We start from the raw sequence: 22,000 nt of genomic DNA, 5'->3' as shown, positions 1-22,000 counted from the left end.
GGCTGTGCCTGGACTCGTGGCGCACATCGGCACAGCCTCAAGGCTACAACGCCCACACCCTGCTGAGGCTTTCCCTTGCGCTACTGCCACCACCGCGGCTGCCAAGGCCGGCCAGGCAAGCCGGACTACGTAAGGACGATCGGAGTGAGCGACGCGCCACAGCCCGAGGACAGGACAGAGCGGGGCAGTACGGCCCGGGCAGCCCAGCAGCCGTTGGGGCCCTGCTAACTACAAATCCCAGAATGCACCGGAAGCGCCCGTGTATCCTTCGAACCTGCCAATGAGGGCGCGCGGGGTGCGCCACGTGAGTGGGGCGCGCTTTCCGAGTCCGGGCGGGTGCGCGGCGCGGCTCGTGCGCGGTGGCGGTGAGGGGCGAGCGGTGGGCGCGGGGGGACGGGGGCGGTGGGCCCGGCTCGGGCCCTTCCCCAGAGCTCCAGCGTGTGCCCGCAGGCCTTTCCCCGTTTCCCCTTACGGTCGGGGAAGGTGGGAGAACCTGTACGAGCTCGCCTGAGGTGGGGTGCTGGGCGGTCGGCGGGATGGTGAGCTGTGTGGCATCCTATAAACCACTTTTTCGGTGGTGCCCAGCGGCAGAACGAGTAGTAATACTAAGTTAAACTAAACCACTAGAAGTTTCGTTTCAGCGTGAGTAGGAACTTTACACCGAGCGTGGCAGAACACCGGAATAGGCTGCCCAGGGAGGTCATGAAGTCTCCCTCTCTGGAGATATTTCTAGCCCACCCGGAGGCGTTCCTGTGTAACCTGCTCCAGGTGACCCTGCCTTGATACGGGGTTGGACTGGATGGTCGCCAGACGTCCCTTCCAACCCTAAGTGTTCTGTGATTCTGTGTGGCAGTCCCTAAATGTGAGAGTCTTCAAATGGAATGTTTACCTCCTCACTAATTCAGCGGTATCATCAAAGTCTGTGACCCTGTTGCTGTTCGATTTTGTTTGGTTTTTTTTTAAACCTCTTGCATGTCTACTTCTATATATTCCAGATACTATGGAGGAAAAAAATGAAATGTCAGCAGATAGCCTGAGTCATTTGACTGAAAAAAACCTGGATATTTGCATGAGCAATGGTAGGTGGAGAACATACTGAGTTATTCTCTATGTGGTATATCCCGTTACGGGTTAGGACAGCTTAGATCAGTGGACATCCTCTGTCTGCCTTACATCATGTTCTGTTTACTCACTTCCTTTGATGGGCTGTTGTTGTCAGTCTCAGAAGCCTCCTGAGGAGCTTGTGGAGTGTGGTGCTAAGGCTTGTGTAATAGTGACTGATGTCATCAACCTCTCTTCTATATATCTAATCTGAGCTCCTCCCTTATCCATCAGCTGATTTATTTAATGCTTATATTAACTAACAAGGAAAGTAATCTTTCTCACTGGCTCCTGCTACTGTTCTGTGGTAGCCTGAACAAGAAAAGAACTGATGAATGGGATGAACACGTCACATAGCTCTAGATTACATGTTCTCACTTATTTTGATTGAAGGCTGCTGATGAGCTGCATTCTATGTTGCTGTTACAGCTTCTTAAAAGTTACCGTTAAGCTGTTTGTTTCACAATATTTGGGATCTCATAATTATGATCATTTTCATAATTGTACCTTAAATTTCTTGGACCTAGAATACGTTTTCCTAAGTTTAATATTTTAAACTTGGTAGCTAAAGCTTTCTTTGCCAGCTGACATCGCTCACCAGATTGTCAAAGCATAATGCAATCATTTTCATTGCAAATCCATGTTGTGACAAAATCCTTTTTATGGTTTCAGACTTTCCTCTTCTGACTGATGAAAAGTTTGATTTTGACCTTTCACTCTCTTCAACAAGGTAAGTTATGTAAATACTGTAGACCCTTCAAAATGGACATATGTAAGGTGTTGGGATAAATTATTTTTCTTTGTAGTGGAAATGAAGATGAAGTTTTTATTGGACCTATGGGACACAAAGAAAGATGTATTGCTGCCAGTATTGAAGCAAAAAAGTGTGTGTCTGCTTGTGATGATAAACTCATGTGGAGCCCACTTCAAGGAGAGAAATTTGTGGAAATTTTCAAAGAAGCTCATTTGTTGGCACTGCAAATAGAGACTGGAAACAAGAACAAGGAGACCAAAATAAGCCAATCAGAAGAACAGGAAAACAAGATTGTAGAAACATTTGTAGAGGACTCAAACTCAAAGCTGAAGATACTGAGAAACAAAAATATAGAAATTAGTCCCAGGGCTGTTAAACGGGAGACTTTCTGTGTGCAGGATAGTCCAGCATGTCAGCTGCCACCTTGTTTTCAGAAGGCATCACAGAGACTTGTATCAGATGGCAAGGTACATGCTCTTCCTGCTTCTCCTAAAAGAAGCCTTGTTCAAATTTGTGTGTCTCCTATGGAAAATGCCAGTTTGCCCCTGACAGAGGAGCAGAAAACTAAGGAAACGAATACAAAGGCTATAGGCAAACTGCCAGTGGCAAAACCGTCATCTGCTTTTGGAAAAATCAATTTGTTGACAATTGACAAGGTAAAGTCAAGTTCTGGGCAACATTTTCTTCAAGTAAAGTCTGTGTTTTAGGAATATTTAATCTGTCTGCAGTCTTTTATTTTTAAAAGCTAACTTTAATCTTCTGATACTTCTTTACCTCATATGATCCTTAGAAAACATACAGAAAAAAAAATGAGGGCAGGTACTATGGTATAGTAACCAATTACTTTGTCTATTATGACAATGTAGAGCATGTGCAAGTACATTTCTTTTCTATTGTATTCTGGTTTTGTGAATACTGTCATTCTTGGCTTCTAACTGGTTTCTGACACGGCTGTGTTGCTGGTAAAATTACTGCACTGTTACACTTAATGTGTAATTTTACACTTAATGTGTAAAAGTGGTTTTATTTACTATTAATCTTTGTCAATTGAAATGTATTCCGCGATAGCAAGGAAACAGTTGTGTTAGTGACCTTGTGAGCACAAATCCCAGTCTTTAGGTACGGTATCTTTTGGATTTTATTGGTCTAGACTTTATAGCTCAAGCTCTAGTATGTATTAGAGGTTTTACTGAAGATGTGGTAGGGGCTTCTTAAGAACCATCATCTATAGGAATTACAGGACTCTGATTTTCCTTTGTAGTATAAATTTCTTGATTTTGTGTGCTATAAGAAAAGACATTATCTTAAACGCTTTAACTAGACAAGTTATACTCCACTGTCTGGGCAATTTGCATTATGCTGTCTACTAATGTTATGTTTCACCTTTTGGAAGCCAAAGCAAAGTAGAAGAATAAAAAATGGAGAGTCCAATATAGTTGTAAGATACAGCTGTTACAGTATGGAACACTTCGTAGGTGAATATGATTATATGATTTGTACTGATGAATTGTTGCAGAACTGGCCTTAAGTTGCTGTCCAGTATCTGGGTTCAGGCATGTCCTAGTACTTGGCAAATACACTCACTAGGCTTACTTCAAGCTCTATTTGTCTGAAGACTTCACTGGATTTGGAGGCTTCTTCACTGTTGTCTCTGTTTCTGGACAGAATCAATGTGTGTAAAAAGCTTTATAGTGATTTCTAGAAGCAGTAGTAACTTTTAAAATGTTGCATTGAAATTTGCAGCTCAAACGAGGAAAAAATACTAGTATTTCTACAAAAGGAGACTTGAACAGCATGGGATCATCTGAAGAAGTAATTTCTGATAAATCTAATATTGCTTTAGATGCCATTCCATCTTCTTTCAGTAGCAGTTCTTCAGTGCAAGACACAAAAGCCCTTCCTGCACCAAGTAAGGTAATGGCAAACCTCCTTAGTATGGAAAGAACTTCTGTAGTACTTCTGATGAAAAGAAATTAATAATAGTTTACTTTCTAATTTGATTTAAGGCTGTTGCATAAAATGATTTTAAGGAAAAGTAATCAATGTTTTATATTTACCATTCTTGAATATGTGCTCTTAAGTCTGTAACACATGAACATACTTAAGAGCAACTACAAATGTGTTGGATTAACAAGCATGCCTTTGTTTTTAAAGCACTAGTTGCAGGTAAGTGATGAGCAGTTTCCTGTAAGAAAGTTTTTGATGTGTAGTTAACTACACCATATGAAAATGTTGCCATAACTTACATTAAGGTAGTATACCTACAGCTGTCAGTTGCTTTAAAGCTTTAAATGCATATTTTAATGCTGGGTGTCACTTCACTGAATCACAGAATTGTTAAGGTTGGAAGGGACCCCTTGAGGTCACCTGGTCCAATGCCCTGCTGAAGCAGGACCACATGGAGTCATTTGCCCAGGCCCATGGCCAGACAGCATTTGAGTATCTCCAAGGATGAAGTCTTGTCAACCTCATAGGGCAGCCGGTACCAGTGATCAGTCGCCTCTGAAGTAAGAAAAGTGTTCCCTGGTGTTCAGAAGTAGAACCTCCTGTGTTTTACTCTGCCCATTGCCTCTAGTCCTGTCACTGGGCACCGCTGGCTGCTGTCCTTTCAGATATTTCTTTGTATTGATGAGATCCACCTTGAGCCTTATCTTCTCTAGGCTGAGAAATCCCAGCTTTCAGCCTTTCCTTAGGTGGGAGATGCTCCAGTCCCTTAATCATTTAGGAGTCCTTTGCTGGACTCTTTCCAGTAGCTCCAAATCACTCTCATACTTGGGGACCTGGAACTGTATGGAGATCTTCAGGTGTGGGCTCTCAGGGCTGAGCAGAGAGCAGGATCACCTCCATTCACTTGCTGCCAATGCTCCTCCTTGTGCAGCCCAGGATACTATCAGCATTCTTTGCTGCAAGGGTGTGTTGCAGACTCATGTTCAGCTTGTCCACCAGCACTCCAAGGGCCTGGCCTACAAAGCTGCTTTCCAGCTGGTTGGTGCCCAGCATATACTGGTGCCTGGGCTGGCTTTTTTTTATCCTTTAATTCCTTTAAATCCACACTCAGATTTGTGGCTGGAATAAAAATAACTGTTTGCCTCCTAGATCTGATGTTCCAGTTCTGTATAATAATCTAGATACAATGATCTGTCTCTAAGAAAATTCACTTTTTAAAATGTGATCTTACATTTAATGAGTTAAGAAGCTCCTCTAAAATTCACAAGTAATAAGTTATAATACTGAGACAAATAATGGCAATATAATGTGTTAAATTGGACATTTTTTTGCTTTTGATTCAGCCTGGCTTAAATAAGATGATATATCTGAAACGTCCTGGTGTTGCCAGTGGTCTCACAAGAAAGACTACTTCTTCATCATCATCATCTTCATCATCAGTTTCCAGCATGAACTCAAGTCTTAATTCAAGTTTACCCATTTCTCCTATAGGCATAAAAGGTAATCACTCTTATTGCAGATTTGTGCCATGATTCAATTTTTAAATAGCTAAGCATTTTCTGGACTTTGGATTTGGAAATGTTTTAATGGTGTTCAGTACATTCAAGCACTATGAAATGTTTTATTTGGAGAATAAACTTTTCTAGGCTATCCCAGTAAATCCCTGTGGACTAAAGATAAATGTTAGACATACATAATTTGTATATTGACTAGACTGATACAAACCTGATGCCTACACGTGAGCATCTGACACAGCTAGGAAGGAAGCAATGCCCCAGGAATTATGTTCCCTTTATGCATTATCTCGTCTATTATAGCAAAGAACATGAGCTTCTGAATGCTCTAAGCTTGTCTGACTGAATTAAAAGAAAAAGCAAAACACCAAAACAACTGAAATTTGAAAGGAAGGTGGAAGGCATTATTCCACCTTTCTCTGAGCCTAGATAAATGATAAGCTTTACTCAAGCAGATGGGAAAAACACCTTTAGGGAGATAACATAGCCAAGAATTGTAGTTGTACTGTACTGAGACCATCAATTTATCCATTTCAGTAAGCCTCAAAGGATCAGGAAAAATAGTCTCCTGAAAGTACTGACAGGTGTAAGGACTACTGTTCTACATTGATGAAAATACCAATTTTGAGCAAGTTTTTATTTTGCACCTTGTTTCTGGGAGATTAATAACATACTATTAAAAGCTTATTAAGAACTATTTTATGCAATAGAACTGTCTAATCAAGATTCATCCTGTTAATGAAAGTAACCTACAGACTAAAAGTAAGAACTTTACAGAAATCTGGGGAAAATGCTTGTGTGGTAGTTAAGCTTATGGTGTTAATCAGTGTAACTCTACTTATTACTTGCTTGAAAGGCTGCTTAAGGGAACAGGGCCAGCTCTGCTGGGAGTAAGTGCTGGAAGTAATTTGAATCTGCAAGCTGTTCGGGCATTCCTTGAAGAATATTCTTTCACTCGATTGCAGTAATTCAGGAATTTGGTGAGAAGACTATAAAGTAAAATTGCCGAAGAATTTGAGGACTAAATTTTCAGCAGTCATATATATTCTCCTTAAACTCTAATTGTTTGAACCTAAATTTAAATGCTGTAAATTGCTATTTTTCTTTCCTGGGTTAGTATAATTATTCTTCTTAGTCAAAAACTTCAGAAGTACAACTTTCTATTTCAGGAAAATCAAGCATGTCGTCAAAAGCTAGTGTGAGTGGCTCTAAGCTTCCATCTAGTACAAGCAGGTTGGCCCTTGTCAGACCTACCACAGTGTCATCTCTGCAGGCTGCCAATACTGAGAAATCCAGGAAACAAGTGAGATCAGCTAGTACTCCCAAAATACCTAGTGCTATATGCCTGGCTAAATCTTCAGCTTCTGCAACATCATCTGAGACTGTGGGCAGTGGAACTTGGAGACCAAGCTCTGTTTCCAGTCTGCAGCAGCTATGTCAGCAGAATAAAGATGGGAGCTCAGCAAAAAGAAGCCTGTGTCCAAAGCCCAAGGCTAGAGTTTTGTCTGTTTCCACAAGTCAAACTAAGGGTCCTGTGAAGATTCAAGGTAAGCACATACTTTGTATGACCTGTCTTCTACTTTGGTTATTAAAAGCAAATGTTACCCTTGAAGGCTTGTTATTTGTTTCATTACACTTCTGTCCACCTTTGGGAAGGAATTAGTATTTAACTGAAAGATAACTGCTATAAAGGAAATAAATATGAATCTGATAGCAATTAACAAAACTTTTCTCTTTAGATGCAACACCAAACAAATCGGCACCAAAAGCAACACCTTCTCTTGGATTAACATTTTGTGGCACACCTGGAAGGTAGGGCTTCACTGAAAATTGAATGCACTGAGCATCCTTCTTAGCCTGCAACATGGTTGGGTGTTGCAACATTCTTTTAAAAGTAACTTCTAATTGTCTAGTCCCTTGAGACTTGCCAAGTTAGATATGTTGATGCCTATTGGAACTGATTAAAATCAAAACCCAAAGAACCCCTCCAGCTCTATTCAGAAGAGGTTTCTTTGCAGGGCTAAATAGACTAAAATAGTTCATACAAGAATTCTTATCAAGTAAAGCCCTTACTATGCTTGTTATTATCAACTTTGAGGTGGCTACTGTTCCCTTACTGACCAGAGGGGGAAATGGATTTCTATCATTTGGTAGAATAGTGTTATTCAAACAGTTTCTAGAAGGTTTTGTCTGAGGTGTGTTCCTCTTCTAGTGCCATGGCAGTCAGCACTCCTATGAAAGCCTCAGAAAATAAGGTCTTCCAGAGTTTTTGTTTTCCTGAGAAGTCTGCTGCCATGACTCCTGCCAGTGTGAAACGGTCTGGCCTACCTACACCTGTCCGTCGGATCTCAGGGCTCCCAGCAGTAACTCCTAAAACTCTACCAAGAATGGCATTTTCTCCACATGCTGCATCTCTTCGGCAAAGCTTCAGCTTTTCTACCAAAAAGACTTTTACAGCTGGGTAAGACAGAAATCTTCATATATGAAATGAGTACTGTAGGCAGACTGCCTCTGAGTGAATTCTAGTGATGACTCTTGGGTTTCAAGGGCCTCAGCTAAACATTAGAATAAAGCATTTGAGCTTAGAAAAGCTGTATACACCTAATAAAAATGTATAACTTGTGACTGGTAAAATGCTATAAGCCGCATTGAGGTGAGTCAATATCTAACAGGAAAGAATTATAGCTTTAATAGGAAATTATTTGTATTTCTTGAGCAAGGGAAAAATTTAAGACTTGTGTCTGATGCTCTGGTGGTATTTTGCTATTGCCTTCTGATGAAGGGAAATAGCTGATTAAAATGCATATTATTTGGACTTTTGTTTTATATTGTTGCAAATGGTCTGTAAAATTACACTTTTTAAAGCATCAGCCAATAAGCCAAGGATTTGGTTAACTTGAACTTTATTTTCTGAGCAGCTTTACTTATGTTTCAATTCTGGTTTTTTTCTGTGAAAGTAGTGTTGCCTTCTTCATGTCTGCCCAGCATCTTCTGTCAAGGGCCATATATATGTATGCAGGCTTGTTTTGTGGCTGGTGGAGAGGAACTGTATTAAGTAGGAATGATTCATGGCTAGAAAACTGTCATGTTACTTAGGCTAAAGGTCTCAAATAGTCTTTTCTCTCTGGGAAACAATTATTCTGTCTACAATGACTTTATCATACTAACCACATACTAATTACAGCCTCTGGTCCTCCAGCCAGTGTTGGTACTTCCTTTCAACAGGGACTGAAGTGGGTTGCTCAGTGATAACACAAAATCAATACATCTTTGCTAGCTATTCCAAGTTTAAAAAAAAAACAACTAGAATACCTTGTGTGAAGTTTAGGCTGGATGGAAATATCAAGTAAGATTAAATTCTTCATTGTCCCTTCTTTTTTTTTTGCATGGGTAGGCTATACTTCTGGCACAATGAAATATTTTGTATTTTGTGGGTAACTAGCATTTATTTGGATAAAAATATGGGAAGCCTTTTGGTCATTAAAGCTTGGGGTTAAAAAGTAGAAAATGAGGTCAGAAATTGGCTTGTCTGTCTTTAGTAGTTAATGCTGATTAAAGAACTCAATTATCGCTGATGCTCTTTACCCTAGTTCTAAACAGAAACAAGAGAGTAAGACACAGACATCTTCAGAAGATGATACATCTCCACCTGTGCAACCTCTTGTACTTAGCTTCTCGCCAGAGAAAACTGCTACAGAAGGAGTAGAAAATGCATTAAAAGAGGTGGAAGTACAAAATGAGCTGTCTGAAGTACAAAATCAGCTGGCTGAAGAGAAACAACCTGAGGTAAGAAATGACAGTATATTTTCCTACAAAACTGCTAGGTAAACTGCTTGAATTATTTCAAGGTGAGGGATAAGTAGGGAAACCACTTTGGTATACGTGAAGTTAGAATGTGTTAGAATAATGAAATAATAGAATATTCTGTGTTGGAAGGGACCCATCTGAATCATCAAGTCCAGCTCCCAGTCCTGCACAGGGCACTCGAGGAATCACACTAAACACTTCTTGAACTCTGTCAGGCTGGTACTGTGGCCAGTTCACACAGCGGAGCCTGTTCCAGTGCCCAACCACCCTCTGAGTGAAAAACCTTTTCCTGCTATCCAGCTAAACCTTCCCCCAACTCAACTTCATGATGTTTCCTGTCACTCTTCATGAGAATGAAGAGATTGGTACCTGCCCCTCTGCTTCCCCTTGTGAGGATGTTCAACACCACAATAAGGTCTCCCCTCGTCTTCTCCAGGTTGAACAGACCAAGTGCCCTCAGCTGCACCTCATAAGGCTTCCCCTCCAGACCCATCACCAGAGTGTGAAGCTGTAGTTTATATTGCTAAATAACATTGCACAATAATTGTAGTTTAATTTAATTTTAATTTAAGTATTAAGAGGGTTACTATGTTCTGATTTAAATTTAACTCTACTTTCAAGTGAAAAATTGTTTTATGCCCCAAGGGATCTCTTTTGTTTTCTTACCATATTTTCCCTCTACCCACTGGCAGAGTAGGAGCTGAGGTTTTTATACGGTGTGCAATGAATCCTGCATGAAAAATACCAAGTTGTAAATTAACCCTGATCTGTGATTATTACAGCTGTATAAGCTAAATTGATTACCTCAATGTATATGAAGGAAACTTGGTAAACAGGGGAGAAAAATGGATTTTTTTTTTTAAGGCTTTACTGCTAGATATTGGAGAAGACAAATCTCTCCCACACACTTCTGAATGTGGAAGTAGACCTTTGATTGACCTTTCCAATACTCCTGAAATGAGTAAGATTACTTCTCCAAAGACTGTGTTGTCTGGGCAGATAAAGGTAAGTTTTATTCAAATCATCTGGTGCAAGTTGTTAGCAGAAAAATGTCAACTGGCTGCAGAGCAGTTCCTTTGTCTGCAAAGCAGTTCCACAGTACTGTAGGAATTATTTAATATTAGCTCAATATGATATACATAATTAAGAGCTCTTAAGAGAATGCTATGTTTAAAAACAATGTGTTTTGAACTAGAGCTCAGTGAGCAATCTGTAGATAGGAAAAGGAGGAGGAGGGAGAAGGAACAGTACTTAAAGCAGTTGTTACAGAATAAGCCTCTTCTGAAGCAGGAAGTGAATGCTGTCTTCAGTAAAGTTGGCATGCTTATTCTTGTTTCACCTTTCTTGCATTTTCAGTTGTTGGCAGCAACTCATTTTGGTCAAAAAAGAAAGGATGCCTCCTGTTTAGCTCCTCTCTCCTAATCCTCTCCTTAGCTAGAAGATTTGTGCTGTTGGAATCTGCTTTAAATTTTACAAGCATTTCTGGGCAAGTGTTTTTTATACACTAGTGGCTTGAAGATAAGATGCCTTTAGATCATTGTCAGATGAATGCTGGTAACTATGAGCATGCAGCCTTTGACAAAACGTGTAGTTGGGCTCAACTGAGTATCAGACCCTCAAATGTTGTCAAAAGAGGAGTACTGCAGAACTCTGACTTAGGGGGGCATGTTCAGAGGAGTTCAGAAGTGCTGTGTCCTGTGTGGATGGCACTGGTACTAGAATATGCATAGTAATGAAACTTGGAAAAGGCATTTAGGTCTTTAAGGTAAGTACGGGCAATAACTACCTTGTGAGAAGCTTGTGCTTGTTGAAGAATGAGCATATTTTTAAAAAACCTGAACCCAAAAGCTTGAGTATGCTGCTTGTATTTGTCTTCTAGATACTAATAGGAACCCTAAACATGAAACATAATTGAGAATAATAGAGATTATAGCTGCTAGTAGCTAATGCACAACAGTTGACTACACTAGCTAAATTTTGCTGTTTTTCTTTCAGCTAATTGATTTGAGTTCTCCTCTTATCACTCTGAGCCCTGATGTAAACAAAGAAAATCTGGATTCCCCTCTACTCAAGTTCTGAATTTGAACTGAAATGAAGAATTCTTAGCAACTGTGATCTTTGAAGTGTTTTTGGTGTTATTCCTCACTCATAATTTTTTGAAGATGGCTGTAGATTGTCTGGACCTGCATTAACAAAACAGAATTCTAACAGTCTTGATACAGTCAGAGAGTGATAATGGTTTTGTTCATGGATGTACTGCAACGGATGTATTTAAACTATGTTGCACTAAGGCAAAAAATTTGGAATTCCAGTTCATGAATTGGAAACCTGCCTCCTTACTTTCTACCGATTGTCAATTGATTCCTTTCCTTTATGTACAACGAAGTTTTATTTTAAAATAAATGAATTGTTTGCTAAACCTATCCAAAATGGCAACTTTTTATTGCCTGCTTTGGGTAGACTTTTCTAGTGTTTCACTAACAAATGTTAATATGTAGGTAAAAACTAGCAGACTTCAGGGTGGCGTAGCAAGTTTGGAAAGAAACATGTTAGTATTGAATGCCAGTAGAACAAATCCAACAGCACCACCTGAATTTCTGTGTTGCAAAGGAGGAGATAACAGCTTGGTTACTGCCGGATGGTTTAGTCGTAGCTGCCCCCAGCTGGGAGAACCTTTAGCTTATTCAGGCGTAAGGGACATGAAGCAATCTAAGGTAGACGTTTTCTTCCGGGTTTTCCTTTATGTAACTCGCGGGGCCGTGTCCGGTGGCTCAGGGGCAGTGGGAGGGGTCGGGCCGAGCGTGTTGTGAGGGTTTTGGGTGGGCTGATGAGGGCCAGAGGCCTCCTCTGTCCCTTCCCGGCGCGCTCCGCTCGGTTCGGCGGGCGCCGGCGCGCAGGCGCGGGCGGAAGCGGCGGCGGGGCGATGCTGGCGGCCCAGGGACGCCGCGTGGCCTGCGCCGTGTCCGGCGGCGTGGACAGCGCCGTGGCAGCGCTGCTGCTGCGCCGCCGAGGTGCGGGGCTGGGGCCGGGACGGAGGGAGCGAGGGCAGCGGGGCCCTGCCCGGTCCCCGCTCGGTCCCCGCGCAGCCGGGTCCGGCCGGCGCCTCCCCCGCTCTTGGCCGCCCCCTCGGGCCGCTGGAGCCGGGCCCGGCAGCGCGGAGAGCCGGGCCCCGCGGGGTCCGCCGGACAGGGCGGGGGATGTGACTTGGCGTCGCGTTAGGTTGCTAGAAGAGCTTGGGTTAGCTGTTAGCTAGAGAAAAAGCATAGCTATGCACGCTGTAAAGCGTGGCACAGGACTGCTCACATCTTCGGTATCGTGCAGTAACTAAAGGCAGTCTTGAGAAACAGGGTTTGTGTCCAGGCTGTAAGAATTTCTGAGTCATTCTTGCCTTCATTTCATAGGCTATCAGGTGACAGGTGTGTTTATGAAGAACTGGGACCCTCTGGATGAACAGGGAGCTTGCTCCATTGACAGAGATTGTGAAGATGCTTATCGGGTGTGCCAGAAGCTTGATATCCCGTTTCACCAGGTTTCCTACGTGAAGGAGTACTGGAATGAAGTATTCAGGTAAAAACACTTTTATGATAGCTGGTCTTAAAGTATACTAGTATGTTATTGTGTTACATATATGAAAAGTTATATATGAAAATATATATGTTATATATGAAAAGTAAGAATGGAGAGATAATGAGCAAGGGCAATTCATTGCAGTTTTACCAATGCTAAGAAAAATTCTTGAAGCCTGTTAAATATTGAGGAATTATTTTTTTTCTCTCGTTTGTATTTAAGGTTAGAATTTATATTTTAGTTTTAATATGTTCGGTTTTTTTAGTGGGAGATTTCTCCTTGTGTGAGTGTGTAGAAATTGCTTTATTGCAGATTATTTCTTCAGCTACTGATGTACTGGCCCAACCTTACTGTAACTTCAAAAAAAAATATTTAATGGGGTACTGTTACTATCTGTGTAACTTACAAAGTGCATTTTATATAATGTGTGCTGAATCCAGTTTAGCACAAAATGATTGTGATCTTGACTTGCTTCTTTCCACTTACAACAAATCTGAAGCTGTTCTCTAAAGAGGGTGCTTGGATTTTCTGTTAATTTGTTGCACTTTAAGGGAAGCTCTACAGAGGAAGAGCTGAGAGATTTTCTTGGAAGGTAGGTCAAGAAGGGGCACATTGGTGTAACAACATAAAAGTACATAAAAATTGTTCCCTGATCTTCATCATCCCCCTTTAAGTAGTGTTGTTACTACCTTACATGAAACTGAGGAATAATATGGTCATGCTATTTGTACTGCATGTTGAAATGACATCAAGCTGAGCACCAAACTTTTGGACAGTCTGTGAAGAAAACTGCAAAACATCTCTTTTCTAGGAAAGTTCACTTCATTTTTCCCCTTTTGGTGTTGAGAGAATGAGTAAGCGCTACAAAACTTCTTGGGGTTTATTAGTACAGTGTTTCCTAACATTCTTTTACAAGTGTTTCGGTTTGTTTCAGAATCCATTTTTCTTTACTGTTATCACTGATCTTAAATTTACTCCTCTGGATCTCTCTCTTTTAAGAGTTATTCACATAAAACACGTTTTATCGTGAGAACTCTTCCAGGTCTTGTATTTCCCATGGTTTGTGCAAAGCCTGTTTCAGTTCTTTCTGTCAGAGATAGACAGGTTTCATTGTCCTCTCTCTGGTTCTGTGCTTTACTAGAAGGTCTGAATTGAGGGTGGCTTTCTGGTGACTCCTTTATAGAACTCCTAGGGTACCATAGGAGTACAGTGTGATCCAGCAAGAGGGAGGCAGCTCTGAGTAGACCCAGGTGATTTAATTATTAATATGAGTTGTTGAATTCAGAACTTTAAGAAAGGAATTAGAGAAAATAAGAGATATATTGCTTTATTTTCTGTTTTTTAATGTAGTGTCACATGGTAAGGAAAAAGCAATTGATTCTGTTTCAGATGGAAAAAAGTAAAACCTCAGTGCACTTGGGAGAAAAACTATCAAACATTGGATTTTTGAACATTAAAATCTAATGGGTATTTTATTTCTAACATAAAATGTTTATAGTGACTGTGTCTTCTCATATTTAAGCATTGTCCAGTTTCTGATGGTATTATGTATGTTAATGATTCTGATAGACATTTGGGTCTTTATTTTACAGTGACCTCTTAAAAGAGTATGAATTGGGAAGGACACCTAATCCTGATATTTTGTGTAACAAGCACATCAAATTCAACTATTTCCTGCATTATGCTATGGATAACCTTGGTAAGGCATTTTCAAGTGTGTCAGTACAGAGTGTGTGTCATGGAAATGCTTAAAGGAAACAAACTCTTTAAAAGGTGGGGAAATACACGAGTTCTCGTGCATGCCTAACTCATATCTCTGTAGCAGTGTGTCAATAATTGCAAAGAATTTTGTTTTAGGATTGCTTTTACATAAAAAAACATGGGATGGTTCAGGTTGGGAGGGACCTTTAAAGGTCATCTGGTCCAGCTCCCCTGCCCTGGGCAGGGACGTCTTACACTAGATTAGGTTGCTCATATGTAGGAACAGATTTATTTCAGGGATGTGCATTGACCTGACTGTTAAGTTTTACATTCTTAGGTGGTCCTTAAAGTACAAAAGCACAAGTGCTGGCATGCTGGTGAATAGTTAGCATTATTTAAATAACAGGAGTACAATTATTGGCAGTATAAGACTTCTCTATAGGTTTTCTTCTTTCATTGCTTTCTGCTTTTCTTACTGTATGTTTGCAGTTGTGTTTGGAACTGTGGATTTCAAGTTTGTGCCTTTATGTTATGTTTGGTTTTTCTTCCCTTAATAGGAGCAGATGCAATTGCTACTGGGCATTATGCCAGGACCTCACTGGAGGATGAGGAAGTGTTTCAACAGAAATATACTAAAAGACCACAGAAGCTTTTCAGAAACCGTTTTGAAGTTAGAAATAGTAAGTTGTGTCTTCATTTCATGTTTTGTCCTATGTATGAAAGAGAAATTTAAACTATATTTGGTGTCACAGAATCAGGGATGTTTTTGGCCTTACACACAATGATTACCAATTAAACCCCAGCCTTTGTAGATGGTTGGTTGTACTAAACAAGGTATTTACATTACTGAAAATGACCCTGACTTGTCAAGCATTACATTTTCTTGTTTCATGAGTCAGATGAATGTCTCCCATATATGGTGAGAAGCAGGCTATACCTGAAGGGAAAGAAACTTGTAAACTAAACCTGTGCAAAGCTGCCACAGTCATGATTTTACATTACAGATTCCCTGCTTCCATTTGTCCACCCCTGGACTTAAAGGGACTTATTTGTTTCTTTGTTTTAATTTTACTTCTGGAAAGCTGCAATGGCCTCAGCTGGACCTATGGTCTATACATGTGAGAGGCTCTGATTTACAGAAGTTGTGTTTTGTGATGGGCTTCCTTGCCCCGTGACTGAGATTTTGTATCACCAGTTGTGGCTGAACTATTGGCCTGTAGTTAGTGTTTGAGTCAAGGAACACATAAGTAGTGTTTGTACAACAGCAGAGCTATTAACTTCAAAAGAGAGGGGGCAGAACATGATTGCAAAACTGGACCAATTTTATTTCATCTGGATAATCAGAAGATCTAATCTATTTAAAAAAAAAAAGTCAGACTAGTCTCTGAGCATTGGTAATAACTCCTCTGATTGCTCAAATAATTGATTTCTAGTAGGGTGATTTCAGGGCAAAACAGTATCTTTCTGAAGAACAGTATATGCCAAAGTATTTGAATCTTCATTCTCTCCTTCACGGGAAATGTGAAAGTTGTTTTTTGTTTTTGTACTGGTCGATGTCCTTGCCAGTGACACATGCAGTATTGATATAGATGAGGCAGTGTAAGTCTTTGTAAGATTCTGCAGAGTACGAAACCAGAATCTTCTAGATCTTTTTAGTGATGAGAAAATATCCAAGTGTTTTTGTTAGATCTTGAAAAGTATGTAAAATACTGTATCTAACATGCATTTGAAAATAATAAATCAGAAACATTGATTGTCAAATAAAATGCTAAAGCAATTTGAACTATTAATAGTAATTATGTTGAGATGTTTTATGTGTTTCACTTTGCAGCTGTGAAACTCCTTCAAGGGGCTGACCTCTTTAAGGACCAGACCTTCTTTCTAAGTCAGATTTCACAGGAAGCTTTGAGGAAAACCATCTTCCCTTTAGGGGATTTAACAAAAAGTTTTGTAAAGAAGATAGCGGCAGAACATGACCTTCATCATGTGCTAAAGAAAAAAGAGGCATGGTAACACTTAACACTATTTTGATTTATATTTCTCCGTAAAACAACTTTACTGAACTTTCTGAACTTCAACCTGTGACAACCTGTCCGTTTCTGATAGAAAAGAATAATATGATAGGTTGGGAAGCATTTCTCATAGCTGGCTACTTCCTTAAAAGTACTTTTAGGAGCTTGTGGTTAGTTGTGTATTTTGTCTGCTGTTGTATCTCAGAAGAACTAAGATGAAGGTGAATGTGTAGGATGCTATGAGCCTAAAAGAAAGCATCCTCTATCACAGCAAGGGGAAAATCTTTGTTCTTTATTCTCCATAACTTTTAAGAGATTCCTCACTTAAAACTAGTTCTCAGTATGTCTTTAAAAATTGGATCATTCTGTTTTTCCAGTTACTCTTTTTAAAAAGAAAAAAAAAAAAAGTTATGTTTCTGTGAGAACTAAGACTTCATGAGTTGATCTTAAAACCTGTAATGCAGGCAGTCGTGGCTACTGATGCTGCCTTGATTGCTTTTCATGCTTATATTCAGCCTCAGTAAATGGGTGTTTGAAGAATGTCAGCAGTAACTGGAAGGAAAAGAAAAGCCTATTTGGTTCTGAAAGTGGTTTTTTTTTCAAGAGATGGACCATCACTATCATTTTGTTGCTTTTGTACTTCAATATGAAAGACACTGTTTTTAATATACATACAATCTAGTCACCAAGATCAATGTATTTATTGAACAGATGTTCTACTTCCTATTATCCCTCTTAATTCTATGCTTACAGCTCTCACTGAATCTCTATAAAATTAGTTTACCTATGTTGCAGCAGATGTTATGGATCTGCTTATGAAATGCCTAAGATAATTTGGGATACACAGGAAGAAAAAAAAATCTTGGACAGATCATTAATAGACATTATTTCAAATGTTTTTCTCTGCTTTTGTGTATTCAATTCCATGTTCCTTTTTCAGAGTATGGGGGTCTGTTTCATTGGTGAAAGAAACTTCGAAAAATTCCTTCTTGAGGTGAGCAACACTAAATCTCTGACAATCTTTGTTTCATTTTGATGTTCAGTTTTTAAAACACTGTCTATAGAAAAATCTCTAGCAGCTTGTGGCCCACTGTAAGTATCAGTGTCCTACCTCCCTTTGCAGTCATAAGCCTAGTTAGAAGCTGACTTCCACATCCTGTAGGAAGTATCTTGCCCCTCTTCCAGATGTCACTCATTTTCTGGAGCAAAAGAAGTGAACATGCACTCCTGTACCTGCCAGGCTCTGACAAATAGCTGGTATGTGAGAGGGACAGGCTGCTGGATCCTGCTGTCTTCTGACATACATGGAGATAGGGGAGGTGAAGCCTAGAATTGCTGCTCATAGGGACTGCCCTTTCTGCTTTACTCTGAATGCAGCGTCAAGGAGGAGTCAGTAAGCTGCTTGGGCAGAGTTTGCTTCTTGAAGAGTTATTTTTCAGCTTCAAGAGTTTGTAGTGACAGAATCGGAAATATACTATGAGGTGTTCTTGGGCTGTCTTGTGACTTACCTCTTCCTCTTTTTTAGTATTTGGAACCTCAACCAGGTAACTTTGTTTCCATAGAAGATAAGCAGGTGATGGGAAGACACAAAGGTAATTCTCTAACCCACTTTAATAACTTACTTTTAGGTAAATGAACAGTATTTTGGGAAATTCCAAAGGAGTCCATAGGTTTTATCCAGTTTGTTAAACCATGGAAAACTTGCTGTATACAATAGTAGAGCCTTGAACTACAACTAATTCATGGTTGTTTTTTCTGGAATGCAAGAAAGTAAATAAGTTTTAGGGTTACTCTGTTGGTACTAAGTAGTTGTTATTTTAATACCAAGAGACCCCTGTTCACTTAATTCCTTCAAAATGACTGTGCTTCAGTTCCATATTCTTTAGGGCCTAAAGTTTGCAGAAGAAAATGCACCTCAGTGATGCATAGCAGGATATCGTCAAATATGGGCACCTTAACTTCTCCTTTTCTCTGTGTGTTCTTCCTTTGCTATCCTCAGTTCAAGCTGCCAGAACAAAGTTCCTCTCCCAAGTAATTTATGATCATAGATTATTATACTGGTACATAAAAGTAAGGGAGACTGGCGAGATTGAATGGTAGATAACCCACACAAATTGAAACTGAAATAAGTAAATGTATGTCTTTTATAAGACTTAAGAATGCCACAGTTGAAATGGATTAATTTGTAATCTTTAGTTTGCATTTCAGGTACAGATGAAATTTCAAGTAGATGTGTTAGTTTAGTTTGTGGCTGGCCCTCTTCTCTAAACCTGCTTGGTTTGTTATTCTTTGTTTAGCAGTAAAGTTTTGGGCAAATGATTTTAATGTGTTCTTCTGAAAGGAAAAGATGAAAAGTTGCTAGCATCATTCCATATTTCTTTAGGTTGGTTCCTCTTCACAATAGGCCAGAGGGCTCGACTGGCAGGCCTCAAGGATGCTTGGTTTGTTGTAGACAAAGATGTCAGCACTGGAGATGTCTTTGTGGTGAGTTAATTAACACTGGGTTTGCAAATGACTAATGCATGCATTTTGTGACTGCTGCAGTATGGAATGTGAGCCTAACCTGCACAGAATTCTTGGCTCTCTTCTTGGGGGAAACAAGAACCAACTAGTGTAGCATTAGCAGATGTGAAACATCTTTTCCAAACAGGCTTTTCATGAGCACCAAACTGTTTTTGATTTTGGCATAGAGCTTTTCCGAGCAAAGAGCAAATACTGAAAAGAATCCGCCAATCTCTGAGCTCTCATTTTCTACTCTCAAGCATGAGAGTTTTACCTTAGTTATTATGATGTGGTTTATAAAATGTGTATTACCTTGGTTTATGATTTATTGCTGCTTTGTTTTTCTAGTAAAAGAGCGAGGAGCCAGTGACACAGTTTTATAATTTTGAAAACTGAGGCAGAATACATATGATAAATATAGCTAATTGTTGTGTTAATGGCTAATCATATGAGGGGATGCAGAGTTCTGCAGCTTGCTGACATTGATAATATTTCTTCCTGTTAATGCAGTTGTTAGGCTTCCTGGATACTGATGTGATTATAATGTGGTGTTCTGCTGCTTGTTGATGTGCCAGTGCAGGGGACCATAGTCAAATGACAATGAGAAGAAACAGACAGGAGCACTAAAAAAAACTTTTATGTCCTGCAGTGAGTTTGTCAAAGGGAATGCCTTTGCTGGGGAGGTGTTCATTTGGGAAGTTGGAGAAGAGGGAGGTAGCATCTTGTGGAGGTAGGATAAAGAAGGTCAGATTTCTGAACTCAGCCTGAAGAAGGCAGAAATGCAAATGGAGGGAAAAACCTAAAAGAAGAGAGATAGGACTCTGAAAAGTAGAAGACTGACAAATCATTTAGGCTTTCTTTAGCCTAATTTAAGTGCTAATAAGTGTTTGCTTTCTTGCTCATACTGCCTTCATGTTGCTATGGCTTGATGCTTCTTCAGTATTCCATGCTTCACTTTACAAGTTACATGCTCTTTGGCAAAAACATCAGCAGTAAATAAACGTATTTTAAGGCACCATCAGGAGATCACCCTGCTCTGTACAGAGACCTCCTGCGGACAAACCGAGTGCATTGGATAGCAGAGGAACCTCCGGCAGAGCTCGTTAGAGAGAAGATGATGGAATGTCATTTCAGATTTCGGCACCAGATGGCACTGGGTAGTCAAGCCTTGTTTTTCTTTTGTCTTACTCTCGTGAAACTCTGGTAGTGTGTTTGTGCAGTTCTGCAGTAATAGTGGATAGGTTTTGGCTTGGCCTTCCTGTTTCTGCAATCTTACAAAACAATTCTGTGCAGTAGTATCTTGCCTTAGATCTGTTGAGCCTTAGATCTGTTTAGTGCCTTCTCTAATATGAATATAATGGCTAACTGTCAGGTGTTGGATCATTTTCCACTCTAGTGCCTTGTGTCCTGACTCTAAACCAAGATGGGAGTGTGTGGGTAACACTAGTGAAGCCAGCAAGAGCTATCACACCTGGACAGGTAAGTTATTAGAAGTAGTTTTCCTTCCATTAGTGTGTTTTACCTTATCTGGGTAACAAAACAGAATAGCTTTTTCATTAGCTGGAGCAAAGTGATTAATTTATTTGCATGTGCGAATGGTTAGCTCTATTGTTTCTAGTTCTAATGATCTGTTGTTATCTGTATAGTCTAAGAAACTTGCTTACAAATTTTAGAAATACATGGAAGCATCTCTGGTAATCAGATGTTTATGCAGAAATGGAAGCTGTTGTTGTTTGCAGGAAATAGATTTTAAAAGGCATTAATTTGGGAATTGCCTGCTTAATATGGGTTTAGCGTTCAAACCTGTTTAGTGAGACTGGTGAATTCCGTTGTCCTGGACAGAGCTGAGAAGAGGTGCTGTGCCTAAAAGGGGGATACCTTTTAACATTGCCAATATAAAGATACTCCATCACATTCCAGCACACTGGCTCTCAAGCATTCCCTGCATCCCTTCTCCCAGCATATGTTCTACCCACCCTTCCCATACTTGGGGGCCTGTGGGACACCTCAGGAGGGAAATTACCTGAGAACTGTTTGTAGTGGAGAGAAGCTGAGAGGAATCCAGACAGAGCTCAGGAGAGGCTCCTGAGTGCCAGGAGCTGCTGAGCCTATAACCAGGCTCTGTAGTGCCAGGGAGTGAGACAAGGCAGGAGGTCTGGGCTCCCCTCTCCTGCAGGAACCTGCTGAGCACATCAGGGAGCTCCAGTTGCCTCCTTGCAGATGGTCTGCTGCCATAGTTTTTGGTCACCTTCCTGTGTTTACAAGTGCCACCGTAGGCTGGGCACAGTTTTCTGGGGAAGGTCCAGTGAAGATGCAGATGATGTTATGTATGTCATCCCCTTTGGAAAGGAAACTTTCCAGCACAATCCATTCCACCTCAGTAACTGAAGAGCTGTGATAGCCTTGTAGAAGTTCATGATGAAATTTCCACCAACATGTTTATAAATTTACACTCATGTGAGCCTACAAATCCTCTATAATTTGGTTTTTTTTTTTCATTTTGAGGTTTTAAAATTTAGACAGAACAGATATAAATTGCTGTCCAGCAGGTTTTGCACAGCCTGAAGTTTCTCACCATGGTTTTTGCAGCTGCTAAAAAGACACTCTCTCTGTGTTTATCTCCTAGTTTGCTGTGTTCTACAAGGGAGATGAGTGCCTGGGCAGTGGGAAGATCCTGAGGATGGGCCCATCCGTGTATACCTTGCAACAGGGCAAAAACCGAGAGGAGAGTCCAAAGAAGGAAGAGATTGACAAAATAGAACCAGCAACATAACACTTGGGACTGTTTATTGAAGGACTTCGGAGAATTTGCTGCCTGAGAACAATAAAAACTATAATAAATGTGGTTCTTAAGGCCAGTTAACCAGAGAGTCCCAGCTCTTGACTGTTATCCCTGAAGGAGTTTAAAACTAAAGCCAGTCTGGTGCAATTTTGTTGGACTGTACGGTGCTGTTTATATTGATCCATATCAAGGGGTGTCCTGAAGTGTTCTGTAATAGTAGTTACACATACAAGAATTTTAATACAAAAATCATGTCTGAAACAATAAATTTATCTCTTATGCATAAATAAAATGCTTTTTTTTCCTTACTTAA

At 40.2% G+C, this 22,000-nt stretch overlaps 2 protein-coding genes across 2 annotated transcripts; both read left to right on the top strand.

Moving 5' to 3' along the window:
- Window positions 1-1,063: 1,063 nt before the first annotated feature.
- LOC131591798 (G2 and S phase-expressed protein 1-like) lies at window positions 1,064-11,472 on the top strand. Its single transcript, XM_058862862.1, has 11 exons — window positions 1,064-1,079; window positions 1,774-1,831; window positions 1,908-2,511; window positions 3,599-3,769; window positions 5,146-5,302; window positions 6,486-6,863; window positions 7,056-7,128; window positions 7,529-7,777; window positions 8,907-9,102; window positions 9,988-10,128; window positions 11,119-11,472. Exons 1-11 carry the CDS (start codon window positions 1,070-1,072, stop codon window positions 11,200-11,202), a joined length of 2,121 nt encoding a protein of 706 aa, XP_058718845.1. The 5' UTR covers window positions 1,064-1,069; the 3' UTR covers window positions 11,203-11,472.
- A 539-nt stretch (window positions 11,473-12,011) lies between these two features.
- Window positions 12,012-21,768, top strand: LOC131592322 (mitochondrial tRNA-specific 2-thiouridylase 1). Its single transcript, XM_058863744.1, has 11 exons — window positions 12,012-12,134; window positions 12,525-12,690; window positions 14,283-14,389; window positions 14,949-15,071; window positions 16,223-16,395; window positions 17,344-17,397; window positions 17,929-17,995; window positions 18,787-18,887; window positions 19,918-20,062; window positions 20,302-20,384; window positions 21,532-21,768. Exons 1-11 carry the CDS (start codon window positions 12,047-12,049, stop codon window positions 21,676-21,678), a joined length of 1,254 nt encoding a protein of 417 aa, XP_058719727.1. The 5' UTR covers window positions 12,012-12,046; the 3' UTR covers window positions 21,679-21,768.
- Window positions 21,769-22,000: the final 232 nt, after the last annotated feature.

The sequence above is a fragment of the Poecile atricapillus genome, chromosome W (genome assembly GCF_030490865.1).
Source record: "Poecile atricapillus isolate bPoeAtr1 chromosome W, bPoeAtr1.hap1, whole genome shotgun sequence".
NCBI classification, from domain to species: domain Eukaryota; kingdom Metazoa; phylum Chordata; class Aves; order Passeriformes; family Paridae; genus Poecile; species Poecile atricapillus.
The sequence above is the reverse complement of the archived record's forward strand: the minus strand, read 5'-3'. Positions and strand labels throughout refer to the sequence as shown.

Excerpts from the sequence above, each read along its gene's own strand:
- LOC131592322 (XM_058863744.1), top strand. The coding sequence starts at position 12,047 with ATGCTGGCGGCCCAGGGACGCCGCGTGGCCTGCGCCGTGTCCGGCGGC. Across the intron at positions 16,396-17,343 it reads ATGTGCTAAAGAAAAAAGAG|AGTATGGGGGTCTGTTTCAT; the intron begins GCATGGTAACAC and ends TTCCTTTTTCAG. Across the intron at positions 18,888-19,917 it reads GCACTGGAGATGTCTTTGTG|GCACCATCAGGAGATCACCC; the intron begins GTGAGTTAATTA and ends ACGTATTTTAAG.
- LOC131591798 (XM_058862862.1), top strand. Across the intron at positions 6,864-7,055 it reads GGGTCCTGTGAAGATTCAAG|ATGCAACACCAAACAAATCG; the intron begins GTAAGCACATAC and ends TTTTCTCTTTAG. Across the intron at positions 7,129-7,528 it reads TTTTGTGGCACACCTGGAAG|TGCCATGGCAGTCAGCACTC; the intron begins GTAGGGCTTCAC and ends TTCCTCTTCTAG.